This window comes from Aethalodelphis obliquidens, unplaced genomic scaffold (genome assembly GCF_003676395.1).
Source record: "Aethalodelphis obliquidens isolate GAN/ISIS:26980383/991018 unplaced genomic scaffold, ASM367639v1 scaffold7, whole genome shotgun sequence".
NCBI classification, from domain to species: Eukaryota; Metazoa; Chordata; class Mammalia; order Artiodactyla; family Delphinidae; genus Aethalodelphis; species Aethalodelphis obliquidens.
Window position 1 is genome coordinate 2,704,371 of NW_020837951.1, and position 21,606 is coordinate 2,725,976.

The window sequence follows — 21,606 nt, forward strand, 5'->3', positions numbered from 1 at the left end:
CTGTGGGGAGGGTCAGGGGCCGGCACTGGGGAGGCGACAGGCAGGTGGAGGTGGGGTGGGAGCCTGGGTGTCACCCTGGGACAGACCCGCGTGGAGTGGCTGCATGCAGTGCAGGGCAGAGAAGGAGTTAAAGGCTGAGGGAGGCAATAACGTGTCTAAGTTTTCTGTGATTTAATAAAAATGCAAATCACTGGGTGGAGGACACCCCGCCCCCTGCCACGCTGCTGACCGAGATTAACTGCGGGCTCAGGGCGGTCAGCCTGCATTTGTCTGCGCCCCCCAGCATTGTCCCAGGGGCAGACGGCGCGCCCTCCGCCCGGATGGAGGGGAGCTGGGGGGCGGGGGGTGGCCGTCACAGTGTCGGTGCGTCCTCTGAGCGGGAGGGCCCTGGAGGAGTCTTCCGTGGCCTAGTTGCTCAGAACCGGGCTCGCCTCTGACCTCCACACCCCCACGTCCAGAGGAGCACGGGGCCTGCGGTGATAATGGCTGAGTCCTGGGTACGTGGGATGACGCTTGAGGTGAGGCTGTAGGACGAGAAGGGGCAGCCAGGCAGAGACGGGAAGGAAGAGCTTTCCCAGCCGCGGGGGCAGCATGTGCAAAGGCCCTGAGGTGGGAGTGAGCCTGACCAGGGCAGGTCAGCACAGAGGCTGGTGTTGGATGGCGGTCAGGTGGGACAGGGGTAGTGCCGGGAGAGGCAGAGCCACGTGGGCTCCAGTGGGGCTCTGGGCCTGTCCCACAGGGGAGGGAAGCCCTGGCCGCTGGTGAGACCAGGCCCAGGGACAGGGGTGGGGTCCTCAGTCCCTGAGGAGATGGCGGCTGTGGGGATGGGGGAGTCGGTGGGTCTGGGCTGCAGTTAAAGCCACACCCAACAGGCCAGGGCGGGGGGCTCTGGGAATTGGGGTGCCCGCGAGGTTTGGTGAGAGGTGGTGCTGTTTGTGGGGGGCTTGGCGGGGGAAGAGGCCGGAGTCCCGAGTGGTCAGTGAGGCCACACAGGGCCGCGTGGAGATTGGAAGAGCCGGGGACGCTGACGTCCGGTCTTGGGAGAGAGACTTGGGAATCTGGGGCCTGTGGTCAGAGCGTGGAATGTTCTCAGTGCATCACCTGGTCAGCACGAGCAGGGGCTCGAGGGTGGGAACAGGCGGCAGGGCGGTCGGAGCGGCGTTTGCTGGCGCGGGGAGCACAGCGTCCGTGGAGGGCTGGGTGCTCGGCAGGGAGCTCCCCGTGGGCGTGAGGGTGCTCTCTGAGCCCAGGGCGGTCGTGGGAGCGCCCTGCTGCAGGTCAGGGTTGGCCATGGCTGGGGAGCCATGTGCTGATATAGGGGACTGTTGACCCCTTCTTGTCTGTGGGACGCCCCCTGACCCCGGTGCTCCCCTGTCTTCCTGAGATGGGCCGCTCCTGCACGTCCAGACCCTCGCCCTGTCCCGGGTCCATCCGCTGTCAGGTGTCCAGTCCCACCAGGATGCCTCCCAGGGGTGCTGGGGCGGGGGGCAGCTGGGACCTGGGTGGGGGGCTCACAGCCCCCGAGTGAGAGTAGAATTCTGAGCGTGGTGCCCAAACGCTGGCCCCCCGGCCTCCAGGAGCACCTGCTCCTGGACCTCAGTAAGGCTGCGCCCTGGACACCCGCTCCGCCCAGCACCCGTGAGAGCTGCGGGGTAGTGCCAGTGGGCAGAGAGGCTCTGGGGAGGGGGCAGGCATGTCGGAGACCCAGTTGTGTCGCAGGCAGTGAAGGGAGTGCCTGTGCCGAGGCGGTGGGTGATGTTTGGTGTTGCGCTGCTGCCAGGCAGGGACCTGCACTGCCCCTGGACTCGTGGTGGGGATGGGGGTCCCCTGAGTGCTGTCCCGGCCCAGGAGGGCCCGCATGGAGGCTCTCCCGGGAGAGGGGGTTGGCCGGGCCTGGGGCTGCCGCCTGCCCCCACCTGTGATGCTGTGCCCGGACGCCTGCTTGGGCAGCTCTGGGCAGGGAGTGACCCGGCCCGGGTGGAGGGCTTGGTGGACTTGGTGAGTGGGGAGTGGGGGGCATCCCTGATGGGGCAGGAGAGAGCAGACAGAGACTGGCCTGTCTGCCCGGGGGGGGGCTCTGAAGTTGGGGGCTGGTGTGTCGGGGTTGAGGAGCCTGGCCAGGGAGGGGGTGAGGGAGAAGCAGCCCCCTCTGGTGGGCTGGGACCTGACCTGGGGGCCACGGGTGGCCCGATGCCCACATGAGGTTTGGTGTCTCAGGGTCTGTGGGACCGAGCGGGCCGTGTCTCTTGGTGTCGGGCTGCTGCAGCTGGGGGTGGTGGCCACAGCGGGTGGGCTGGGGCCCGTGGCCTCTCGGTCCCTGGGGCTTATTATGTGCAGGGAGCATTAGGGGACGGGGACCAGAGTCTTAGGTGAGCGCGGGCGGGCTGGGCTGGCGGCATCGGAGGCCCCATGCTGGGCTCTTTGGGTCTTCGGTCCCCCCTGAGGCCGTGTGTATCTCCGTGTCTGAGAATTTGACCATATTCGCTTTGAGTGTGTGTCTAGGGTGTGAACCCAACGATCACAGCTCTGCACGTGATCCCGCAGGGCCGAGCTCCTGGGCCGTGCCCACCCAGGACGGCTGCTCAGAGGCGGGCAGGGCAGCTGGCTCGGGGGGTCGGGCAGGGACACAGCTGGCGGCTGGCTGACAGCACACACCAGCGTTCTGCCCGTAACACTGTCCGCCTCCTGCACTGCTGGGCCCCCTTCCCCGGGCCCTGGACTCACGCCTCTGTCCGGGGTACGCGCGGGTCCAGGGTCAGAAAGAGTGGCTGCGCCAGATGGCTGGGCGGGTGCATCTGCCCAGCGATCTCAGGAGGGGCTGTGCTGATCGCAGGCTTTGATTAAACGACCTGTCCAGGCCGGCTGGGCAGCTGGTCAGTGTCAGGCTCGCCCGGCAGGATGCGTGGAAGCTGCCACGGTGCTGCAGGGGTGGGGGAGGGAGGGGGAGGTGGGGGGATGGGCCTTCTAGAGCGCTGGGGGCGCTGGCACTGCAGGGTGGAGGGCCAAACACACCACTGGCGTTAGAGACCCCCGGCTCCTCTGAGCCTCAGTTCCCGCAGCTGTAGAGGAGGCTGGCCATCCTGGTCTCGCAGCTGGGTCAGCGGCTGGGGGTTCCGCGGGGCTGCCTGTGGCGGGGTCATCCTCCTCAGAGGCCCGTAGTTTCCGTCCAGGGTCTTCCCCTGCGGAGGGCACAGCGGGCAGCCGGCCAGCTGCCCAGGAGCGATGGTGCCAGGCCCACAGATGTGTCCTCTGGCTGTGCTCACCGTGTGGCCTGCGCAGGAAATGGAAGGACCTTGCCCTCGGTGCCCGGCCGGGCATGGCGGCCTGGTTCACCACCCCTCCCACCCAGGGGGCTGCTCATCTGGAATGTTTTCACCCTCTGTTCGGAGGCAGGCGGGAAGGAGGTGGGCCGGGGTCCTCGCCCACCCTGCTGCACGCGGGGACGCATTCCGGGGAGCTGAGTCCTGGGGCCCCTCTCTCCGGCTCTGCCTCCTCATCTGTACTGTGCGCTCCGTGAGGGGGCAGGGGCTGCACTGCCACCGCCGGAGGCCGAGTGTCACACGCCTCTCTCACCTGGCCGTTGCCGTGCTCCTCGGTGACAGTGGGCAGAGGCCCTGGGAGGGCGGCCAGGGCCTCTCCGCTCCGCTTTAGTATCCCCGCCTGTAAAACGGGGGGCCGCCGACTTAACCATCACGAGAAGCGTTTGCAGCCTTGAGGTACAAATGCCCGATCATGAGGAAGTGCTGGCGTCGGGGGCTGGGCCTCTGATGTTTTGCTTAGGAAACGACAGTGCTGGGGACAGAGCTGGTTCTCCTGGAGCAGGTTGGACTGGCACTGGAGGTCCAAACATGGCAGGCCTGGGACCAGGAGGCCTGGGGGGACATTGCTGGTGACCTTGGGCCCTCGTGTCCCCCTCCAAGGAGTCACCGCCCAGAGACCTCCCCCCCCCAGCAGTGGAGTTTGTGATGCACCAGGGCAGGGTGCAGGGGAGGGAAGAGCCTGTGGACCCAGGCGGCGACAGGGTGCTGGCTGCGGGGCGGGCAGGTGTCCAGCCCCCGCCTTCACTTCATCACCCCAAACTCGGTGTCCTCCCAGCTCGGGGAGCCCCTGGAGAGGCCAGGGATCCTACACCTTGGGAAACGTGATCCCCTCCCTGGCCTGTGAATATTTCATCAGCGGATTAAAAATTGAAGCTGAACCTTCGTCGCCTGCTCCGAGGGGGTGGAGGAGGGGCGCCGGCTCCGTTTCAGGCCCGTCTGAGTGTTTTTTTTTGATGATGGAGTCTCGTCAATTAGGAAATGACACTGCTGTTTAAAATGCCGTCGTGCGGCCTCTTTAATTGAAGCCGAGGTGTAATGGCCAATCTGGAGCCGTGAATGAATTGTTAAGCATCAAATGAGAGGTGAACGGCGCCTGGTGGGGTCTGTGAGAGGGTGCGCGGGGCCTCGGGGAGGTCTGGGGCGGCCATGCAGAGGCTGTGGGCCCGGCCTCTCGGGGGCGGGGTGTGTGTGGCTGGCGTGTGTTGGTGGGGTTGTTCTGGTCTGTATGTGGCGGGGTGGGGGGTGGTAGATTCTGGTCTCTGTGTGCCCATGTGTGAGTGTGCAGGTGTGCACGTGTGTCAGGACGGGGAGAGCCTGGGGGGCTGAGGTCTGGCTTCCTGTTGGTCAGGAGGCCTGATGTGTGGGGAGCTGGAGCCCTGACGGCCCCGCAGGAGGGTCCCAGGAGTGATGTGTGAGGGGCTTGAATACAGCCAGGGGTCAGTGTTCTGGGCTTGAGGGCCTGGTCCCAGGGCTGCAGTGGGTTTTGGGCCTGCCCAGGGGTGTGATGGGAACGTGGCGAGGCAGGGGGCAGGTGAGCCGCCCCCAGGCCTCCCGGGCCGTGGGGCAGCCTAGACGTGGATGGACCCTGCCACTCCTGACGGGAGGGTCGGACACCCCAGCGGGGTTGGGCTGGGGGATCCAGCCAGGCCTGGTGGCCGCTCGCCAGGGCCCACCTGGGGTGCATGAGGGCCCGCGGGTGCGTCTCGGGCACCAGGGAGGGCGCAGGGGTCCCACTCCGGGCCCACAGACGGGCGACCCAGGGCTTGGCAGCACCGCCCTGCCCCTCCCCACCTCGCCTCTGCCCAGCGGCGGGCAGAGGTGGCCGCGCGCCCAGAGCAGACCGTGCGAGGCTAAGTGTCTGGACCACCCAGCCTCCAGCCACCCTCTGCTGGGCCTCCCTTGTTTTCCTTTGGCGGGGCCGGCGCTGATCCCCGGCTGCCGGCGGGCGCTGGGGGCCGCGTGCCCCAGCCACGTCCTGCAGCTACCTCCTGACTCAGCCGCAGTCTCCCGTGCGAAACAGAGTCAGGGTGCGGGTGTCATGGGGTCGACCGAGGGGCCGAGTGCGGGGCCAGCACGGGGAGTGGCTCCACGTCGGTCCTTAGCGTCCCCTGCACGTTGTATGGGGCGCAGAGAGGGGCGCGGTCCTCTGGGAGCGCGAGGTGCCCACTCCATTTGCGCATCCCGGGGGTCGGGGGCAGCTGTGTGGGCTGCAGCGCCTTGGGCGCGTCGGCCCCATCTGCTCATCTTCCCCGGCCCAGGGCAGCGGGTCTCAGCGCGGTCTTCCCCGTCTTCCTTGTCTCCTGGGGGACGGGGCCCCCACTTCCTAGCGTGGGCACTGGTTGCACCCGGGGAGGCAGAGGGCAGTTCGCGCCCTGGGTTCTCCCCGTGCTGTTGGGCTGGGCCCCGGGCGCGTGGGCTGGGAGGGTGAGTGGACTGGCCGGGGCCCTCCAGGGTCTGCCGAGTTGGATCCCCTTTTGGCACTGGTGGCGGGGAGGGGTGGGCCCACAGCCAGGATTCCGGGGCCCGAGGCGACGAGGGCAGACCCTGGCCTGAGCCGGCTCTGCTGGGGAGAGGGCATGTTTATTTTCTTAGGCGGATTTAAAGGCTGCTGGAATTGTACTCACGAAGGTCCCCAGAAGGTGGAATTTCTGACAGCCCCGGGTGTGGGAGGCCTGGGCCTGGTGGACAGAAGTGGAGGGGGATCTGGCGGTCTGGGCTGCATGTGTGTGCATGTGTGCAAGTGGGCACGTGTGTGTGTGCGTGTGTTCGTGCTGCCGTGTGTGTACGTGCAGGGGCGTTAGGCTGGTCTCCCTTCGCGTGGCCGCCCTGGACATTCCCCGCTTTCAGCCAACCTTCCCTTGTGTTCAAAAGAATTCAGACTCTACCAAGCGATGCCCTGTCAGCTTCTTGAAACGAGTGTGTCCCCAGCGTGTCCAGCTGGGCCTTCCGGTCCTCCTGAAGGTGGTGGCCTGGATACAGCCCTCCTGCTCCAGACCAGCAGGTCGCCTGCCCTCCCGCCAGCCCCTTCCCAGGGCAGGAGGGCTGAGGTGCCCTCTGGGCAGTGATACCAGGCCTCGGGAAGGGAAGGGGCCATTCCTCCCTGAAGCCTTCCGGTCCCTCTAGAAGGTGGTTTGTTTCCAGGGCTAGGTGTACCTGTTTGGCGAGCCGAGCCGTCTGTGACTTGGCATGCCTGACGTCTCCCTGGTGATGTTGGAAAGACTCATGGACAGCTCCAAACACATCTCCGAGCCACGCCGAGGGTGCTTTTAGAAAGCTGTGTCTGCAGTTCGGGGCAGTGTTCCACAGGGGCTGCAGGGGATGGGATTGGGAGAGCAAGAGGTGCCGTCTCGGGGAGCAGAGGTCACCAGGCCCCTGGAGCGGGGACTCAGGTCTGCCCCAGCCCGCAGGCCCCAGCCCGCAGGCCTCTCTGACTGACTGATCGTGGCCGCCAGGGGCTCAGCGGGAGAAGTTCTGGGGCCTCGGAGAGGTGCAGTGATGGCGAGCAGGGAGATCAGGGGCAGGAGAGGTGCGTGCCGCGCCGTTGCCGTCCTGGGCCTGCCGGCGTCCGCAGCTACTGGGATGGAGCTCTGTCACCAGGAGCTGAATGGCGAGGCTGTGTCCGTGGTCATCATCACTCCTCCAGAATTGTTCGCCGATGCCGCCGCCGGTTACTCTGCATCCCCCCTCCTTGAACAGGCTGGCGGGAGAAGGCCTGAGGGATTTGTGAAAGTGACCCGGTCGGAGCTTCTCACCCTGGCTGCCCTAACCCTAACCCGAACCCTGCCTGCCTTGCCGTCCTTTGAAAGCAGGGGAGCCTTCAGAACTGCCGGTGTCCAGGCTACGCCCTGGACCAATTAGATCAGCAGCCTTGGGGGCCGGGCCTGGGCACTGGGGCTTTTCGGCAGCCCCTGGGTGACACTGATGTGCAGGTATCATCTGGGCCAGGTGCTCCCCAGTATCCTTCCTGTAACTCCGCGTGTGTGTGTGTGTGTGTGTGCGCGCGTGTGTGTGTGTGTGTGTGTCTTCCCAGGAGATTTAAATCTTCAGGAGCTCTGTTGTTGGTCTGGGTCAGACCTGGCCCCACGTCCCGGGCCCTCCACGCTCCTCAGGTGATGATTCCCTGAGTCCCTGATCCGTGGCTCCCGTCCCGCAGACCTTTGCACGCTGACTTCCCTGCCAGTGCCCGTGGGCCTTCCAGGGCTGGCGATGGGCGTGGGCATGTAGGGACTGAGGCCACTAGGAAGTCTCCAGTGGTAGTTGGGGAGCCTGCCTCAGTGTTATGGGGTGTTTGGGCCAGAGGGACCCCCCCAGAGACTGGCTCCCCTGCTCTCAGGAAGCTGTGTGAGCAGGGTGTCTGTTCCAGGAGTGCCCGGGACCTGTGATTGCAGGAGGGCCGTGCATCCTTTCTCCTGCCCAGGTTGGCCTTTGGGGTTCAGGGTGGGGCTGGGGCCGGGCCACCCCCTCCCTGCAGGCAGGAGCCCTCCCCTGTGCCTGGCTCCCCTCTGCCTCTTTCTGCCCCGGAGTCCATCCTCACCTGGGGAAGTGCAGGCCCAGGTCCCAGGCTCTGTGCTGTGGGTCCCCAGGGTCAGCGTGAGTGGTGCCTGGCGGGCTGGGCATCTGGGCTCCGCAGCTGGGCCAGGCGGCCAGTCTGACTTGTAGGGGGCAGGGAGCACTGGCAACTGAAAGACAGATGGTGAAGACCAGCCGGACCGTCGTCCGGGGTCAGGAAGATGTCGGGCACCTCCCCCCACCCCGCCCCAGTCTCAGTTTCCCGATCTGCCCTCAGGAGGCCGGGAAGGTGAACGGTGCTCGTGGCTCAGCCACAGCCTTGGGAATCACTGCTTGTCAGTTTTGGTTAATCTTTGCTTGTTTGGGCCTCACCTCTCGGGTGGGGTGGGAAGGGAGAGGCACAGGCCCAGAGTTCGGGGGCCAGCAGAGCCCGAGAGGAGGGATGGGGTGGCGGCTACCTGCAGAGAGGTTTGCAAGGCGTCCTCTGTGGCCAGGGCTGAGTGCTGCGAGGTCTGGGAGGCCCGGACCCTGCCCCCCTGAGGGTGGGGGAAGCACCGACCTCTGCCCTCGCTCTGTTCTGCAGCCTGAAGGGCGGTGGGTCCTTGCAACACTGCAGAGGCAGGTAGAGACCTGGCCCGTTGTGCAACCTGCAGCTGTGCGGGGAATTCCTCCCAGGGCCCTGGCTCTGCCCTGCCCTGGAGTCTGCATTCTTTGGAAAGCTTTGTGGCTCCCTGGTCCCAGGGGAGCAGAGGCTGTGAGGGTGTCAGATAAGGGTGTCAGCCTAAGGGTGTCAGATAAGCCCTTGGGGGGGTCTGACCACAGTCGGGTTTGGGGGACGAGGTCTGGGATGGCTGCTGGACCTGGATGCCTCCGAAGAGAGGAGGCAGGGTGGTGTCCCCACGGGGAGCCAGAGTGGGGTCCACCAGAGCTCTTGCTGTGGGAGCCGGACTCAGGCTGTCCCAGACCAGGCCTCCTTTTCCTGGTGACCGGGGAAGCATGAACCCTGCTGGCCTTTGCTCCTTCCCTGCCACCCCAGACGGTCTGGGACGGGCTAGGGGCCTTCTCGGGAGGCCGACCCACCTTCGCCCAGCTTCCCTGCCCCAACCCTGTGGGGATGGGTAGGCTGGTCCCAGGTGGGCGGCACAGTGTCAGGCTTTTGGGGGTGCCCCCACTGGGGAGCAGGGGGCCACAAGTTACTCAGGCACTCCGAGCCTTGGTTTCTTCATCACTGAAATGGAGAGAATAAGGCGCTGCCTCGCTGGGTCTCTGTAGGGTGGGTGGGAACGGTCTGGCTCACGCTGGGAAGATGGAGCACGTGGCGGCGGGGTCTGGGGTCCCCGGGTCTGGCCTCAGGCTGGGCTCACCATCTGGGCGTGAGAAAAGATCCCTGGCGGGTGGGCGGGCCACAGGGCGCGAGGGTCCCCACGGCGGGCTCCTCTTCAAGCCCGTCCCCCAGCCCTGCTGATGAGGGAGGGGACCCTGTGCACAGAGGAGGCTGGGGGGGAGTGGGGCCCTCCCCGCCCCCAAGTGACGGCCCTGCGTACCCGGCGCACGGGGGTGATCCTGTTCGTGACTCTTGGACCAGATACCTCTGGGCTTCAGACGGGGAGGGTGGACTTTCTCATCAGGGTCCTACTGAGGGGGGGGGTCACAGCTCGGCCGGCGGCACGTGTGCCCACACGGCCGGGAAAGGCCTCCCCTCGCCCGGGGCCTGCTCAGCCCAGACCCTGATAGAGGGTGTCTCCCGGGGCCCCCTCACCTGCCTCCTTCCCCACCTAGCAGCCTCAGGGCCCAAGCCGGGCTGGGGAGCAGAAACGAGACACAAAGCAAAGCAGAAATCCGCCCCCAGTCCCCCCCACCCTGCACCTCTGCCTGCTTATCTGCGGCCCAGCGGCCTGTTGCAATCACTCTCTGGGGGCCGGGTTGCGTAACGCGTTGGAGCAGATAGTCGCCCGGCGCTGGGTCGTCCGGGGCAGTTGGACGGGTTTGGATCTGGTCCCCGGTGGAGGGCCTGCTCCCCGGGAGGAGAAACCAGCTGGAGTCGGCTGCTGCGGGACACGCCTGCACCCTCCTCCCCGCTCCCCCGGCCCCGTCCTGGGGAAAAGCGGGCTCTGCGGGGCCGGGGAGAGGCCTGCACAGAGCTGGGTCTCGCCTCAGCCCCTGTCCTGCAGCTGTGTGACGTCAGGCCCTTCCCGCCTCGGTTTCCTCCTGGGCCCGGGGGTGGGGTTGGAGGAGGGGGTCTGTCCACAGGAGTTGTGCCAGGCCCCGGACGGCTGGGTCAAGGGGAGGGCGGGAGCCGCTGAGGCCCTGGCGACCCCACACCCGCCAGGCCCCCTGAGGCCCGGGGATGCAGTGGTGGACACGGTCCTGAGCGGCGTTTAGGGAGGGAATGCGCCTCCCAGGCAGCAGTCGGCTCTCTGTTAGCCAGAACGTCCCAGGACGCGGACCTGTTTCAGAAATAAGCAGGGCCACCCTCAGGGCGGAGCCCACGTTCCTAGAAAAGGGGGTGTCAGTCGTGCTTCTCTGTAAGTTGACCAGTGTGGCCCTGGCAGCCTGTGACCTGTCTTACCAGGGGATGAGACTGTGGCGGCAGCTCGTGGCAGGCCCGAGGGCAGCGGGGAGAAGCGATGGCCGAGGAGGAGGCCGGGGGCGACCGCAGTTATCCACGGTGCCCCGGGAGCACGGGAAGGCCGACGGGAGCACGGGCCGTGGGTGGCCTGGGGATCCTTCGGGACACATGGCGGGAGTGAGGTGCGACCCCTGTGTGTGTTTTCGTGGACAGATCCTGGTTGCCTGCCCACCCGAGGGTTGTGTCCTTCAGAGGGGTCCCCGTGGGAGGCCGTGTGTCACTTCTGAGAGGGCTGCCGCTGGCCACCCTGCCCCCGACCAAGGAAGGAGCCGACAGTCACTGCTTTCCCAGGTCAGGGCCCAGACCGCCAAGTTCTGCCCAGCCCAGGCTGGGTGTCCTCACCTGGAGACTGTCCTGGCCTGATGAGCCGTGAGCTGGGCAGGAGGCCACTTTCAGGCAGGAGGTAAGGCGAGGACTCAGGGTCTAGTTGGGGCGACGGGCAGGACGTGGGCAGCTGCAGTCCAGGGTGAAAGGGACTCCGTCAACCTGGGCTGGGGTGGAGCTTGGGGGAAGGCTTCCTGGAAGAGGCAACAACCTGCAGGTCTAGATAAGGGAACGGATGGGGGAACAGCATTTGCAAAGGCCCAGAGGTGAAAGGGGACTTCTGGGTTCTTGCGGGGAAGTCAAGGCCTGAGCCTGGGCTGGCCCCAGAGGGCCTGTGCTGGGTCTGGACTTGACCCTGTGGGAACCCTGGACGTGTTGTATGCGGAAGCTAACAAGGTCCAGTTCCCGAGAATTCTCCAGGAATCTGGGTTTCCAGGCTTCCCTCTGGTGCTGTTTCAGTAGAGCAGTGCTGCCCGCAGGCTCTCCCTGCCCTTGTTGTCAGCAGGATGGGGCAGGACCGCTCAGCCCTGCCCGACACACGCTGCTCTGGGGCAGGCCTGGGCCAGGGCTGGGGTCTCCGCGAGGCGGTGGTGGCAGCCTCGGGAATGCCGGCAGGTCTGAGCCTGGCCTGTGTGTGAAAGCGTGCTGTGCATGAGGGCAGAGGGCCAGGAGCCCCGCAGTTCACAGTTCACTGCTGCTCAGGGAGGGCTCAGGGAGGGAAGGGGAGGGGGGTGTCCCAGCATCCCCTAGAGCTTAGAAAAGTGGAAGGAAAGAAGGGGTGCGGGGGAGCCCTGTGGGCCAAGCTAGACTCGCCGAGAGGCTCACACCCCACGTTGGGGGGGATTTTCATTAAGCCTTGTGTCACCTCCCCCTTTCCAAGGCAGAGGGGCCCGTTCAGTTCAGGGAGCGTTTGAGCACCTCCTGGTGCAGGAGAAGTTTGGGGTGAGGCCCAGGAGGAAACAGGGTCTGCAGCAGAGAGTGGGGGGGCCTTGGGGGGCGGGTCTCCCAGGCTATCAGTAGGGACAGGCGAGGAGAGTGAGGTGTTCCCTTTGGGCCACTTCCCCGCCTAAGAACCAGATTTGAAACCCACCAGTCTCAGTGAACATCTGGGGAAACTGAGGCCCAGCAGTGGATGCCCGAGGCCACGCAGAGCCTGGGAGGGCTGCAGGGCCCAGGCGGCTTTGCTGGGGCTCCCTTGTCGGGGCTGCCCTGGGGCCTCTCGTGTTTTGGAGGGCACCTCTGCTCGTTATTCGCCAGTAACCAGCTAATTAGTCATGCGGGGGGTGCCTGCTGCCCCAGGCTGCCCCTCCCCGGGCACTTTTTTCTTCTGGCTTCACTCCCTTTCCTTCTCCATCCCTCTTGGCTCTCTGGCGCTCCTGCCCTGCGGTGCCTCGCCAGCTCCCAACCCCCCATCTGCCCAGCTCCCAGCCCCCAGCCCCCCAGCTCCGTGGAAAATGGATTCCATAAATCGTCGTCCTCATTCTCCTCTGGGCTCTGCGCCCTCTCAGGGGACACTGTGTATGCCTTTGTCTGGAGGGTGCTGGGCTGGGGAGGGTGGGACCCCAGGGGAGGAGGCTGGCCCCCACTCACTCTGCTGAATAAGTACTAAAAAACCCAGTAATCGTTTGTGGCCTGAATCCCAGGAGAGGGCAGGTACCTGTGGCTCTGGGGTCAGAACCAGCCGCGGTGGAGCCCTGGCGGGGGCAGGTGGCAGGCGGCCCCTCCTGTGGCCACCCCCGCCCTCCCCAAACACACAGCCATGGTTCGGGAGGTCCTGTGACAGCCCTTGGTGCCTGGCCGACCTCCTGGCCACTTCCCCGTGGGCTGCTTCAGGCCATCTGTCTAGCTGGGCAGGGCAGCCCGGGGGGCTCTGGTGGGCCTGGCCTGTGAAGGGGAGGAGCTCACGCACTCAGGCTCCTTGTCGCCCCACCAAGGCTAGGCGGAAGGTTCTGGGGCCTCCCGGGGTCCCGGGCTGGAGAGGGGCAAGGAGCCAGGCAAGGCGGTTGAGCCGGGGTGGGACTGGCGGCGCTGAGTGCCGCGTCCGGTCCTTCAGCCGTGATCCGGGCTGGTTTGGTCATGGCCACTTAACCCCCCAAGAGGCAGAGGTGGCAGGAGCCCCCAGGCTCTTACCTAAAGCCCCTGGTCTCACTGTCTGGCCGGGGGATGGGGGCGTGTGTGTGGGGGGGTGGTCCCAGGGTCCCCAGGCCCGGGCTGGGAGCCACGCGCTGCTCTCGGTGGCCTTGCCCAGGCTGCGGGGTGAGGGGTCGGCGTCCGGCCGCTGCCTGAGCTGGTGACGGGCTGCAGATTCCCGTGTGGTCGGGGCCAGGGCCGAGCTGGCAGGAAGCAGCTGTTCCTTCCCCGCTCCCACCCGTGCTGGTCACGGGACCGAGCTGTGACAGTGAGGCCGGGTGTGCCCTGTGGCCTTGCAGAAGTGCTGGGTTCGAGATGGCATCCCTGAGCCCGCCTCCTCGTCTGGAGGACAGGCGGTGGGGACGACGTGGGTGCCGCGCCCTGCCCAGCACCCCTCGTCCAGACGCTGCTTCCAAGCCTGTTGAAAGGTCTTCAGCAGCAGAGGGGCCCCCGCTTCGGTCCCAGGGTCTGACTTGTCCGGGGGCAACCCGGGATCCGGGACCACCCAGGGAGGAGTTGTGGCCAGGACGTCCTGGAGGGAGTAGCCCCATTCAAGGCCTGGGGTCCCTGGGAGTGGGGCTGCCCCCGGGCTGGGCCGAGACCTGGGACTTCACCTGGGGGATGGTGGACGTGGGGGACCAAGGCGGGGGCAGGCCGGGTGGGCGCCGAATGGGGCTGTTGGGCAGGCTGGGCCCGGGGCCCATCCCCCGGGGCTGTGAGAGCCCCAGCTGAGCCCCATCTTTGCTCTGGTCTGGGGTCTGGGAGCCACCTCCGGGTGGTCTGGGAACCCAGGAGGCCTGGCAGGGTTTGCGAGGTGCCTGGCTCCGCCCCCGGCTCCCTTTGAGCCCGGTGCGGCCAGCGCCTCCTCTGCGGGCTCCGCTCGGAGTTTATCTGATGGGAGCGAGCAGCCTTTCGGTGTCAGACTTGACTTTGCCATGTGTCCTGGCATCTGTCTCATCAGAGTAACGCGGTGACCATTTTGCTAATTTGCTCATGAACTAATTAACACTGGAGCTTTCTCTGGGCCTGGCACCTGGTCTCAGAGCCAGAAGGAAACTTGGAGAGCTCACGTCACGGGTGGGGAGACCGAGGCCTCCCTCGCGGCAGGGCGGCTGTCCCCGCGCTGGCCCTGACGCCATCCGGGCCTGCGACCCACTGTGTGCAGTGGCCCATTTCAGGACCTGCCCAGCTGTCCCGGCGCCTCGGGCCCCGTGGTCCCTCCTCGCGTCACCCCCTGCTACCCACGCCCCCCACCCCCCGTCCCTCTCGCTCTTTCCAGCCCGAGTCCATCCGGGGGGGCCGGGACAGCCGTGGCCAGAAGGTGCAGGTGACGGAGGTGCAGGCGACGTGCCCCAGCTCTGGCCCCCTCCCAGCCCCGAGCTCGCCCCTGGCCAGCACTGCCTCTCCTGGACGTCGTTCCACTGCCCGAGGGGGTCAGGAGGGACGTGGCTCTGGAAAGTGGGCTCTGCTTGTCCCTGCTGCTTGGGGCAGCCCCCGCTTGTGCCTCAGCGTCCCCATCGCCGCTGGGCTATCGCCCGCCCCGGTCCTGCGCGTTCCCTGCCCGACCTGCCCCCCCGTGGCTCCTGATCGTCTCGTGTATGGGGGCCAGAGGTCTGTGCGGGGACGGGGCGTCTCCCGGACCCCTCGCGCCCGCTGTGGTCCCCGCGGACGCTCCCGCAGCCCCACGTCTCTCTCTCCTGCCACAGGCAGCGTGTTTTGGTGGCTGGTCCAGGGTCTCCCCCAGCCTTGCCCGGCTGGGCTTCCAGAGGGCGGGAGTGGAGCTGGCCGTGTCCCCACTGTGCACCCAGCACCCGGCACAGCGCTCGCGGCCGCGGGTGCGCTGAGCGAATAGACGGTGGTATTCGAGGTTGCAGAGCTGCCTCCCAGAGACGGGCCGCCTTCTCTCCCTGGGGCGGGGGGCCCTGGGGCCACGTGAGTTGTTTCCCCGAGCAGGAGAGACCGGAGGTCCCCAGGGGTGAGCCTCAGAGTCTGTGTGGAGCCACTCGTCTCTCGTGGCCAGCTCCTGGCCGGGGCGGACGCTCTCGATGATGGCCAAGCCTGGCTCTCGGGGCTCCAAGCGGGAGTTGGGGAGGGGTCTTCTCCTCCGCCAGAAGCCCTGCCTCCCCGCCTGAGCCTGGCTCCCACACCATGTTTCTCGGGCCCGAGGCGCCCTCCGACCCAGCCATCCCATCCCACCCCAGCTCCCAGCCCTGGTCTGGGCGAACGCTTGCTGTCCTTAGTCAGAGAAGGACGGGGATGGCCGCAGAGCTGGCGCCCCTCCTCCCACCCCCTTCCCTTGGACAGGTCTGGGACGGTATGGTCACCCTCCCGGGGCTGCAGGGCTCTGTCTGTGGTGGGGAGCCTTCTGGGGGTCTTCGTGTCTTGTGATGGGCGTACTGTGAGTGATGGCCGCGGGTGTGTGGGCAGCGAGGCCTCGCTGCTCCCTGTTCCTGCACAGCCTGGTGGCAGCAGGGCCGGCCTCAGAGGCGGCGTCCCCTCCCCTGGGGAGACAAGCCTTGGGCCCAGGAGGCACCGGCCTTGTCTGCCCACCCCCTTCCCTGCCGGAGGGGAGAGGTGGAAGGGGGTCCATTTAGAGGATCAGCTCATTTCACGGCTTACTGGTTTCCCATCTAAGCGCCCAGCCCGAATGGACCAGGGGTGAGCCCCGAGATGCTGCGGGCACAGCCTCTCCAGCCTCAGTTTCCTCATCTGAGAGGGGAGGGGGCGGAAAGGAGAAAGGAGAAAGCTCTGCTGGGGGCCTGTCGGCATGCTCCTTGGCCCTCACCCTGCAGGGGCGCCTGTCTCCGCCGTTTCTGTGACTTGCTGGCAGCGTTTCTAGGCAGGCGCCGACGGGGCACGTGGGCAGAGAGGGTCGTGTAGAGGGGACCCGGCGAGCACACCTCCAGGAGCCCGCGTCCTGGGCCGTGCCAGGTACTCAGCGCACGGTCACGCTCGGCTGGCGCGGCAGCAGCCGCCGTCCGCCTGAGCACAGCCCTCGGAGGACGGCCCCTCGCTGCACCTTCCCGACGGTGAAAGCACCGGGTTCTGGGGGGCCGCTGGGCCTCCTCGCGTTGGGGGAAGCGCCCACCTTCCAGCAGGTGCGTGGGAGGGGCAGGGCGCCGGCTTTCGGGTGGCGTGAGTTTTGGGTAAACACAGTCGCGCCCTTTGCGGAAACCTCGGGCGGGAATGTTTTGTCACCTCCACTTGCTTTACAGTTTGAGGGGAAGAGCCTTTGCTGAACTTCACAGCCAGAGAAAAGAACGGCAACCCCCCCGCCCCGGAAGACGGCAGCCTGCGCTGTGGGCGTGGTTACTAGGGCACCCCCTTCTCGGACAGGTCTTCAGCCCCGCCCCCCCCCCTCCAGCCTGCTTTTCTAGGTTCTTCCACCGGCGGGATGTCATGGATCTTTCTCCCTAAATCTTGAGTTGAGCTGAGTTTCCGAGGTCCACGGCGTCTTGCCCAGACCTTCCAGACCAGGGTGCAGAAGCCGTGAGGTGGGAACCCGTGTGTCCCGGCAGGGCAGGAGGTCCACGAGCTGGGATGTGGGCCCTGGCCTTTGAACATTGCATGAGGATCTCCAGGTCCTTTCTCCTCTCCGCCTCCTCCCCTCTCAGATGAGGAAACTGAGGCTGGAGAGGTGCCCGTCCGAGATCACCCCGTGGGGGCGGGCAGTCCCGCAGCGTCTGGTGGGGGCGTGTCTCGTGGTAAAGGCTGTGAGGTTTTGGGTGGGCAGCGTAGCCGGGGTCCGGGTGCTGGAAGGGAGGAGGTGGGGAGCTGACAGCTCCCGGTGGGGGTGGGGTGGGTGCGTGGCCAGGGGCTGCTGACGATTGTGGCTGGCTGCACACGGGCCTCGGGAGAGCCCCCCACCCCGTGTGCCATCTCAGGGTCCTCTCGGGGACTCCTGCTTTAAAGACAAAGAGGTGGAGACTCCGGGTCACAGCCACTGGCCTGCTGGTGCCTGGCCGAAACCCCTCTGCCCCACCAGCTGTTTCCCCGGGGGGGGGGCAGCGGTACCTGGGCGGGTGACCAAGGAGGCATCTGGGTCCTGGCCCTGGGTGCGCTTGGAGTGTGGGCCGACCCTGCCCCTGCGAATGGGGTTTGGCAGGTGTGTCCGCCCCTGAGACACGCAGCGGCACCCGGTTGTGGTGTGAGACTGGGCGTTCTTGGCCCCTCTCTGGGTCTCACGCCGGCCTTGGTGTGGGTGGCAGGCCCGGGTGCTGTGCGTGGCCAGGCCCCCTGCTCTTCCTTGCTTGGGGCGCTGGGGGCCCAGTAGCTGGTGCTGTGTGCGGGGACTGGGGCCCTGCTGTCCCTCGGTGGGCCTGGGAGGGACCGGTTTACACCTGACCCTGGTGGCTGCCTTGGCGGGGGTGCCTCCGAGGAGCGGGCGGACTGGGGGAGGGGCGGCTGGCACTCTCCATGGATGCAAGGGAAGATGCTTTGGGCAGAACTCACTCCGCCGTTCATTCATCTTGCCTGGATCAGGACCCACTTTGGGGCACGGGTCCCACGCTGGGGGGCTTGGCTGGTGGGGAAAGGCACACACGCAGACGCTCAGCATTGGTAAAGCTGGGCCCTCCGTGTGAGCCCGTGGGTAGCCCAGAGGTGAAGGGTCGGGGTCAGGGGCTCAGGCGAATTACCTCTGAGCGTGGCTCTCTCTTGGCCTGAGCCTTAAGACTGTAGGATTTTGTCTGGCGCCAGCTTCTTGCACCCCTTCCTTTCTGGGGGGTGGGGTTGACACTTGGCCAGCATCTCTCAGGCCAGGCCTTGCGGGCCGTGCTGTGCCCGGTCGCACAGGAAGACTGAGGCCGCCGGCAGGGAGGCGGCCAGGGAGGGACTGCGGTCCTGGGGGCGATTCTCCGGTGTCGGCGCTGCCTGGGTGGTCCCCTGCGCATGCCCCGCACGCATGGGGAGGGGGCGAGGGCCTTCCTCTCCGCTGCATGGCTCACCGCCCCTCCGGGCCCCAGGGCCTTGGCACGGGCTCAGGAATCCACAGTGATCTCCGGCCGGCTCCAGCTTCCTCAGCAGGGTGCAGGGCAGGGCTGCTCCTGTGCTCCCCCGGCCCCTCTGGAACTCGCTACCTCTGGTGTCAGTGACAGAGCGCCCGGCTGTGGCGGGCTCCTAGGGCCGAGGGAGCGGCCCCCTCCCCGGCCCCAGCCACAGCTGCCCCAGCCCTGAGCATCCTCGGGCAGCGTGAGGCCAGCCTGGGGCCAGCGCAGCAGGGCTTGGCGTGGGAGGGTGGGGATCAAGCGTCCCCCACCGGTGGGCTTGGGCCTCGTCCCGAGCCGGGCCAGCCTGGCCTGGTCTTCTTGCTTCCAGAAGCTGCACCTGGAGATAATAACAGTGTTGGGGTCTGAAGGGCCGGGAGGCGCCGTCCACGGACACGTGGGGAACTGAGGCCCGGAGCGGAGGATCCCTTGCCCCAGGCCATGCAGCGCCCTGGGACCAAGGTCTGCCCCCTGCCTCCATGCCCTTGGAGGGGGTGGCTGGGTGGTGGTCTCAGGCCTCTGTGGCAGGTGGCACAGAGCAGTAAAGGAGCCAGCTGCTCATAGACGGGACGTGAACCTTTGCCAAGCTGTCGGGCTGCCAGGGAGGGCGTGGTGGGCTTCTCTCGGCCGGCCTTCGGGGTGTGCCCTGGACTTTGAGTTTGCCTGGAGTGCAGTCTCCCGGGCCTCGACTTGCCCAGCTGTGCGGTGGGCCCGTGGGAGCCCACGCGCCCACTGAGGGGCAGAGATGGCCTTAGCGCCCGCAGTGCCCGTGCTGCCTCGTGGCAACCTGTTGGCACCTCTGGTTCTGGCGTCACCCAGGGCCCCGGCTCTGGCGGCTACGCTGGTTCCCGGGCCCCGGCTCAGCCAACGCTTTTTGCTGATCGTGCAGGAACTGCTAATTAAGCTAAATCATTCCCAGAGCTCCCTGACATCAGTCCACGGGATCGGCCCTGCCGGAGATCCTCGCTGATAAGACACTCCCCGCCGGCTCTTTGTAATTTGTTATTAAACAACCCTGCTCGTTCACCCTGTGGAGGTACCGGCGTGAGCGCTGGGCTCCAGGCCCGGGCTGCCCGAGCTCAGCTGCAGCGGGTGTAGGCCTGGGTCTTCTCCGTCTCCCGGGACTCTTTCCGCCGTCTGAGGGGCAGCGGCAGGAGTTTCCTCGGCTTGAGTCCCGGGGTCGGGGTTGGAGGAGGCCCGGGCCCTCAGCCTGGGGAGCACCAGCCCGTCTCTCACCTGGTTCTCGCTCTTCAGTTACGGAGGCTCCTTTCCCCGCTTACCACGTGTGTAAGATACGGGGGTGGAGGGTGGAGGTGGAGGAGAGGCCTTAAGTTGAGACCTCTCGCTGGGCCCTGTCCCCAGGCGCCCCTGTCCCTGCAGAGGCCTCCTCCCGGTGAAGGAGGACACGCCGGTATGTGGCCCAGTCCAGTCCGGGCTCCCAGTGCCCGGTGCCCCCACCGGCTCAGCAGACGGTCGGTCGGGGGCTGGATGGAGGCGTGACCAGGCCCCCAGGAGGAGGCGAGGCCCCTTCCAGGAAGATGGGAGCAGCTCTCACCCCGGCCATCCCAGGGCTCTGGTGAGTTCGGCCCCGAGGGCCTGGGGCTTCCCTCCCGGGGCCAGACGGCCCCTGCCTCGGGGACCTCCCGGTACTTGGATGGGGTAGACGTGCTCCCTGCAGGGTGAGGGGCCAGGCAGCAGAGAGTTCGGAGCGCTGGCTGTCTTTTTGAGTGAAATTGGGCTCCGTTCCGTGGGCGGTGCACACGCGTGTGTGGGTGTGAGGGACGAGGGCCTCTGGGGTCCTGTCGTCCTGTCCCTGTGAGGTCCCCACGCCCCCAGCCCAGCCCAGGGTCTCCTCGCCCCTCGGGTGCTGACCGGGTTTGGGAGTTACGGGCCTGGCTCTGAGGTCCAGCCTGGGGTGCCTGGGTCCCTCTCGGCCAAGTAACCTCGGAAAGTCCTTTTCCCTCTCCGGCCAGGCGGGCACCGTCGCACAGCTGCCCTGCCGTCCCCTGCAGCCTTGAGGTTCAGAGGTGGAAAAGGAGGTGCGGGCCGGGGGCGAGGCCCCCTCCTCCCAGCGCAAGGCCCATTAGCCTGAGACCTTACACCTCTTGTTTACGCACAGTCGCGCACGTACACGTGTACGTGCATAGACACGTGTCTCCGCGTGCGGTGAGCGCGGTGTTCAAGGCGCTGTGTCCCACCATGGATGACACTCTCCTCTTCCCTCTCCGGCTTCCAGACTCTGCTGGGTCTGAAGACCTAGCGGGGTGCTGGGCTGGGACTCCCGGGCACCTGGGGAGGGGATCCTGTTGCCTGACGAGCTGGGATGCAGCCAGCTGTGGCCCCTGGTCTCCTGATGTGGGGCCGGGGGGACAGCCACCTGTCTGTGCCCATCGGGGGCGTCTCCGGAGGCTTCAGAGGGCATGTGGGGTGACTTCTATCCACGGTGGGCCCTGGGGGAGCCTGAGTTTTGATGACCTCGGACCTGAGTTTGAACCCTGGCAGGCTGCCCTCTCCCTGGCAGGAGACCCCTCTGGCTGGCGGTTCCCGCTGCTGGGAGCACCGGGGCCCCTCCCTCGTGGCCTGCTCCTGCCAGCCTTGCCCTGCCACTGTGTCCAGACCGGGCGACCCCACCTGGTGCCTCCTAATTACCTGCCTTATTTCTGTGCCAGTTCGCACTCCATCCCCCTGTGGGTTCTCTGCTATGTGCCCAGGTCTAGAGCAGCACCTGGTGTGGAGAAGACACCCGGTCCCCACCTGATGGAAGGGGTACAGTCATTTGAAATTCTGTGTCTCTCTGGGTGCCGCTGGCCGTGTCGAGCCTGTCGGGATTTCAGAGACCGTGGCGTGGTGGCCCTGTCATGCTTCCTGGTAACCGCTGAGCTGTCCCTGAGAGCCAGCTGGGCATTGTGCGGGCCACTGGCAGGGGGCACCCGGGTAGGAGTGCTGGGCGCGTGGAGGCCCAGGTGTGGCAAGTCTGCAGGTTGGGAAGGGCTGGCCCCGGCAGGACCTGGTGGGCGGTGTACCCAGTGGAGCTCTGACCACGGCAGGGCCCCTCGTCCTAAGAGATGATGCTGCTGAGATGGGGGGCCGCCAGGCTGGGTGGCTGGGTGAGGGGTGCAGTCACTGTGGGAGGTGGCGCTCCCTGCAGCGTCCCCTCCACTGACTGGTCCTGGATGTCTCCCGGGGGCCGGGGGCCAGGCCGTGTCAGGCCTGAACGGCAGGCGGCTGTGCCGGGAACCTCAGCCCCCCGGGCTGAAGATGGGGTGGGGGAGGGCGGCTGGCGCTGGGGGCCCTGGGCCGGCTCCGGGGGTCAGCGGCGGGAGGGACCCTGGGCCCCCTCCCTCCCGGGGACGCACGGCAGAGGGCACGCGGAGGGGATTTACCTCCACGGTGGACCCCGTCCCAACTCAGACTCAGACCCCACCTGAACTAAAACGCTCCCGTCGTCCTGGCCCAGTGCGGGCAGCCAGGTGTGGCGCCAGAGCGGGGTCCCCGCTGCCCCCACTCCTCCAGGTGTGGCCTTGGGCGAGTCCCTCGCCCTGACTGGGCCTCAGTTTCTTTCTGTGGGTGGGGCTCAGCGGGACCATTTTTTGGGGAGCAGGGGTGCCCTTGAGTGGCAGCTGCCAGCCCAGGCGCCTCTTGTTTTTGCTTAAAATTCAGCCAAGGGGTGCAGGCCGCGTGCAGGCCCTGGGCTGGGCTGGAAGGGGTG

General features: G+C 66.8%; 2 protein-coding genes across 15 annotated transcripts in view; one reads left to right on the forward strand and one right to left on the reverse strand.

The window, feature by feature from the left end:
- Positions 1-21,606, forward strand: part of RXRA (retinoid X receptor alpha) — a 95,749-nt gene that overhangs the window by 20,586 nt on the left and 53,557 nt on the right. Inside the window, exons 1-2 of one of the 4 annotated variants that reach the window (XM_027104376.1) lie at positions 18,915-19,180; positions 19,260-19,473. The exons of 2 other annotated variants lie outside the window; for them this stretch is intronic. The gene's annotated coding sequence lies outside the window, so the exon portion shown is untranslated. Of the gene's footprint in view, positions 1-18,914; positions 19,474-21,606 lie in introns of those variants that run through there. One more of the 4 variants, XM_027104375.1, reaches the window with a different exon arrangement.
- LOC113619535 (translation initiation factor IF-2-like) lies at positions 150-8,634 on the reverse strand. 11 transcript variants are annotated; one of them, XM_027104386.1, is made up of 6 exons: positions 8,389-8,634; positions 7,855-7,999; positions 4,200-7,032; positions 3,574-3,660; positions 1,372-3,271; positions 150-524 (listed from the first exon to the last, which is right to left on the reverse strand). In XM_027104386.1, the coding sequence occupies exons 5-6, from the start codon at positions 2,342-2,344 to the stop codon at positions 256-258; spliced, it is 1,242 nt and encodes a 413-aa protein (XP_026960187.1). In that variant the 5' UTR covers positions 2,345-3,271; positions 3,574-3,660; positions 4,200-7,032; positions 7,855-7,999; positions 8,389-8,634; the 3' UTR covers positions 150-255. The 11 variants fall into 11 exon arrangements, 10 of the variants coding, with proteins under 10 accessions (XP_026960187.1, XP_026960186.1, XP_026960184.1 ...); XM_027104385.1 differs by having other exon boundaries at positions 8,288-8,393; XM_027104383.1 differs by lacking the exon at positions 8,389-8,634 and adding an exon at positions 8,202-8,382.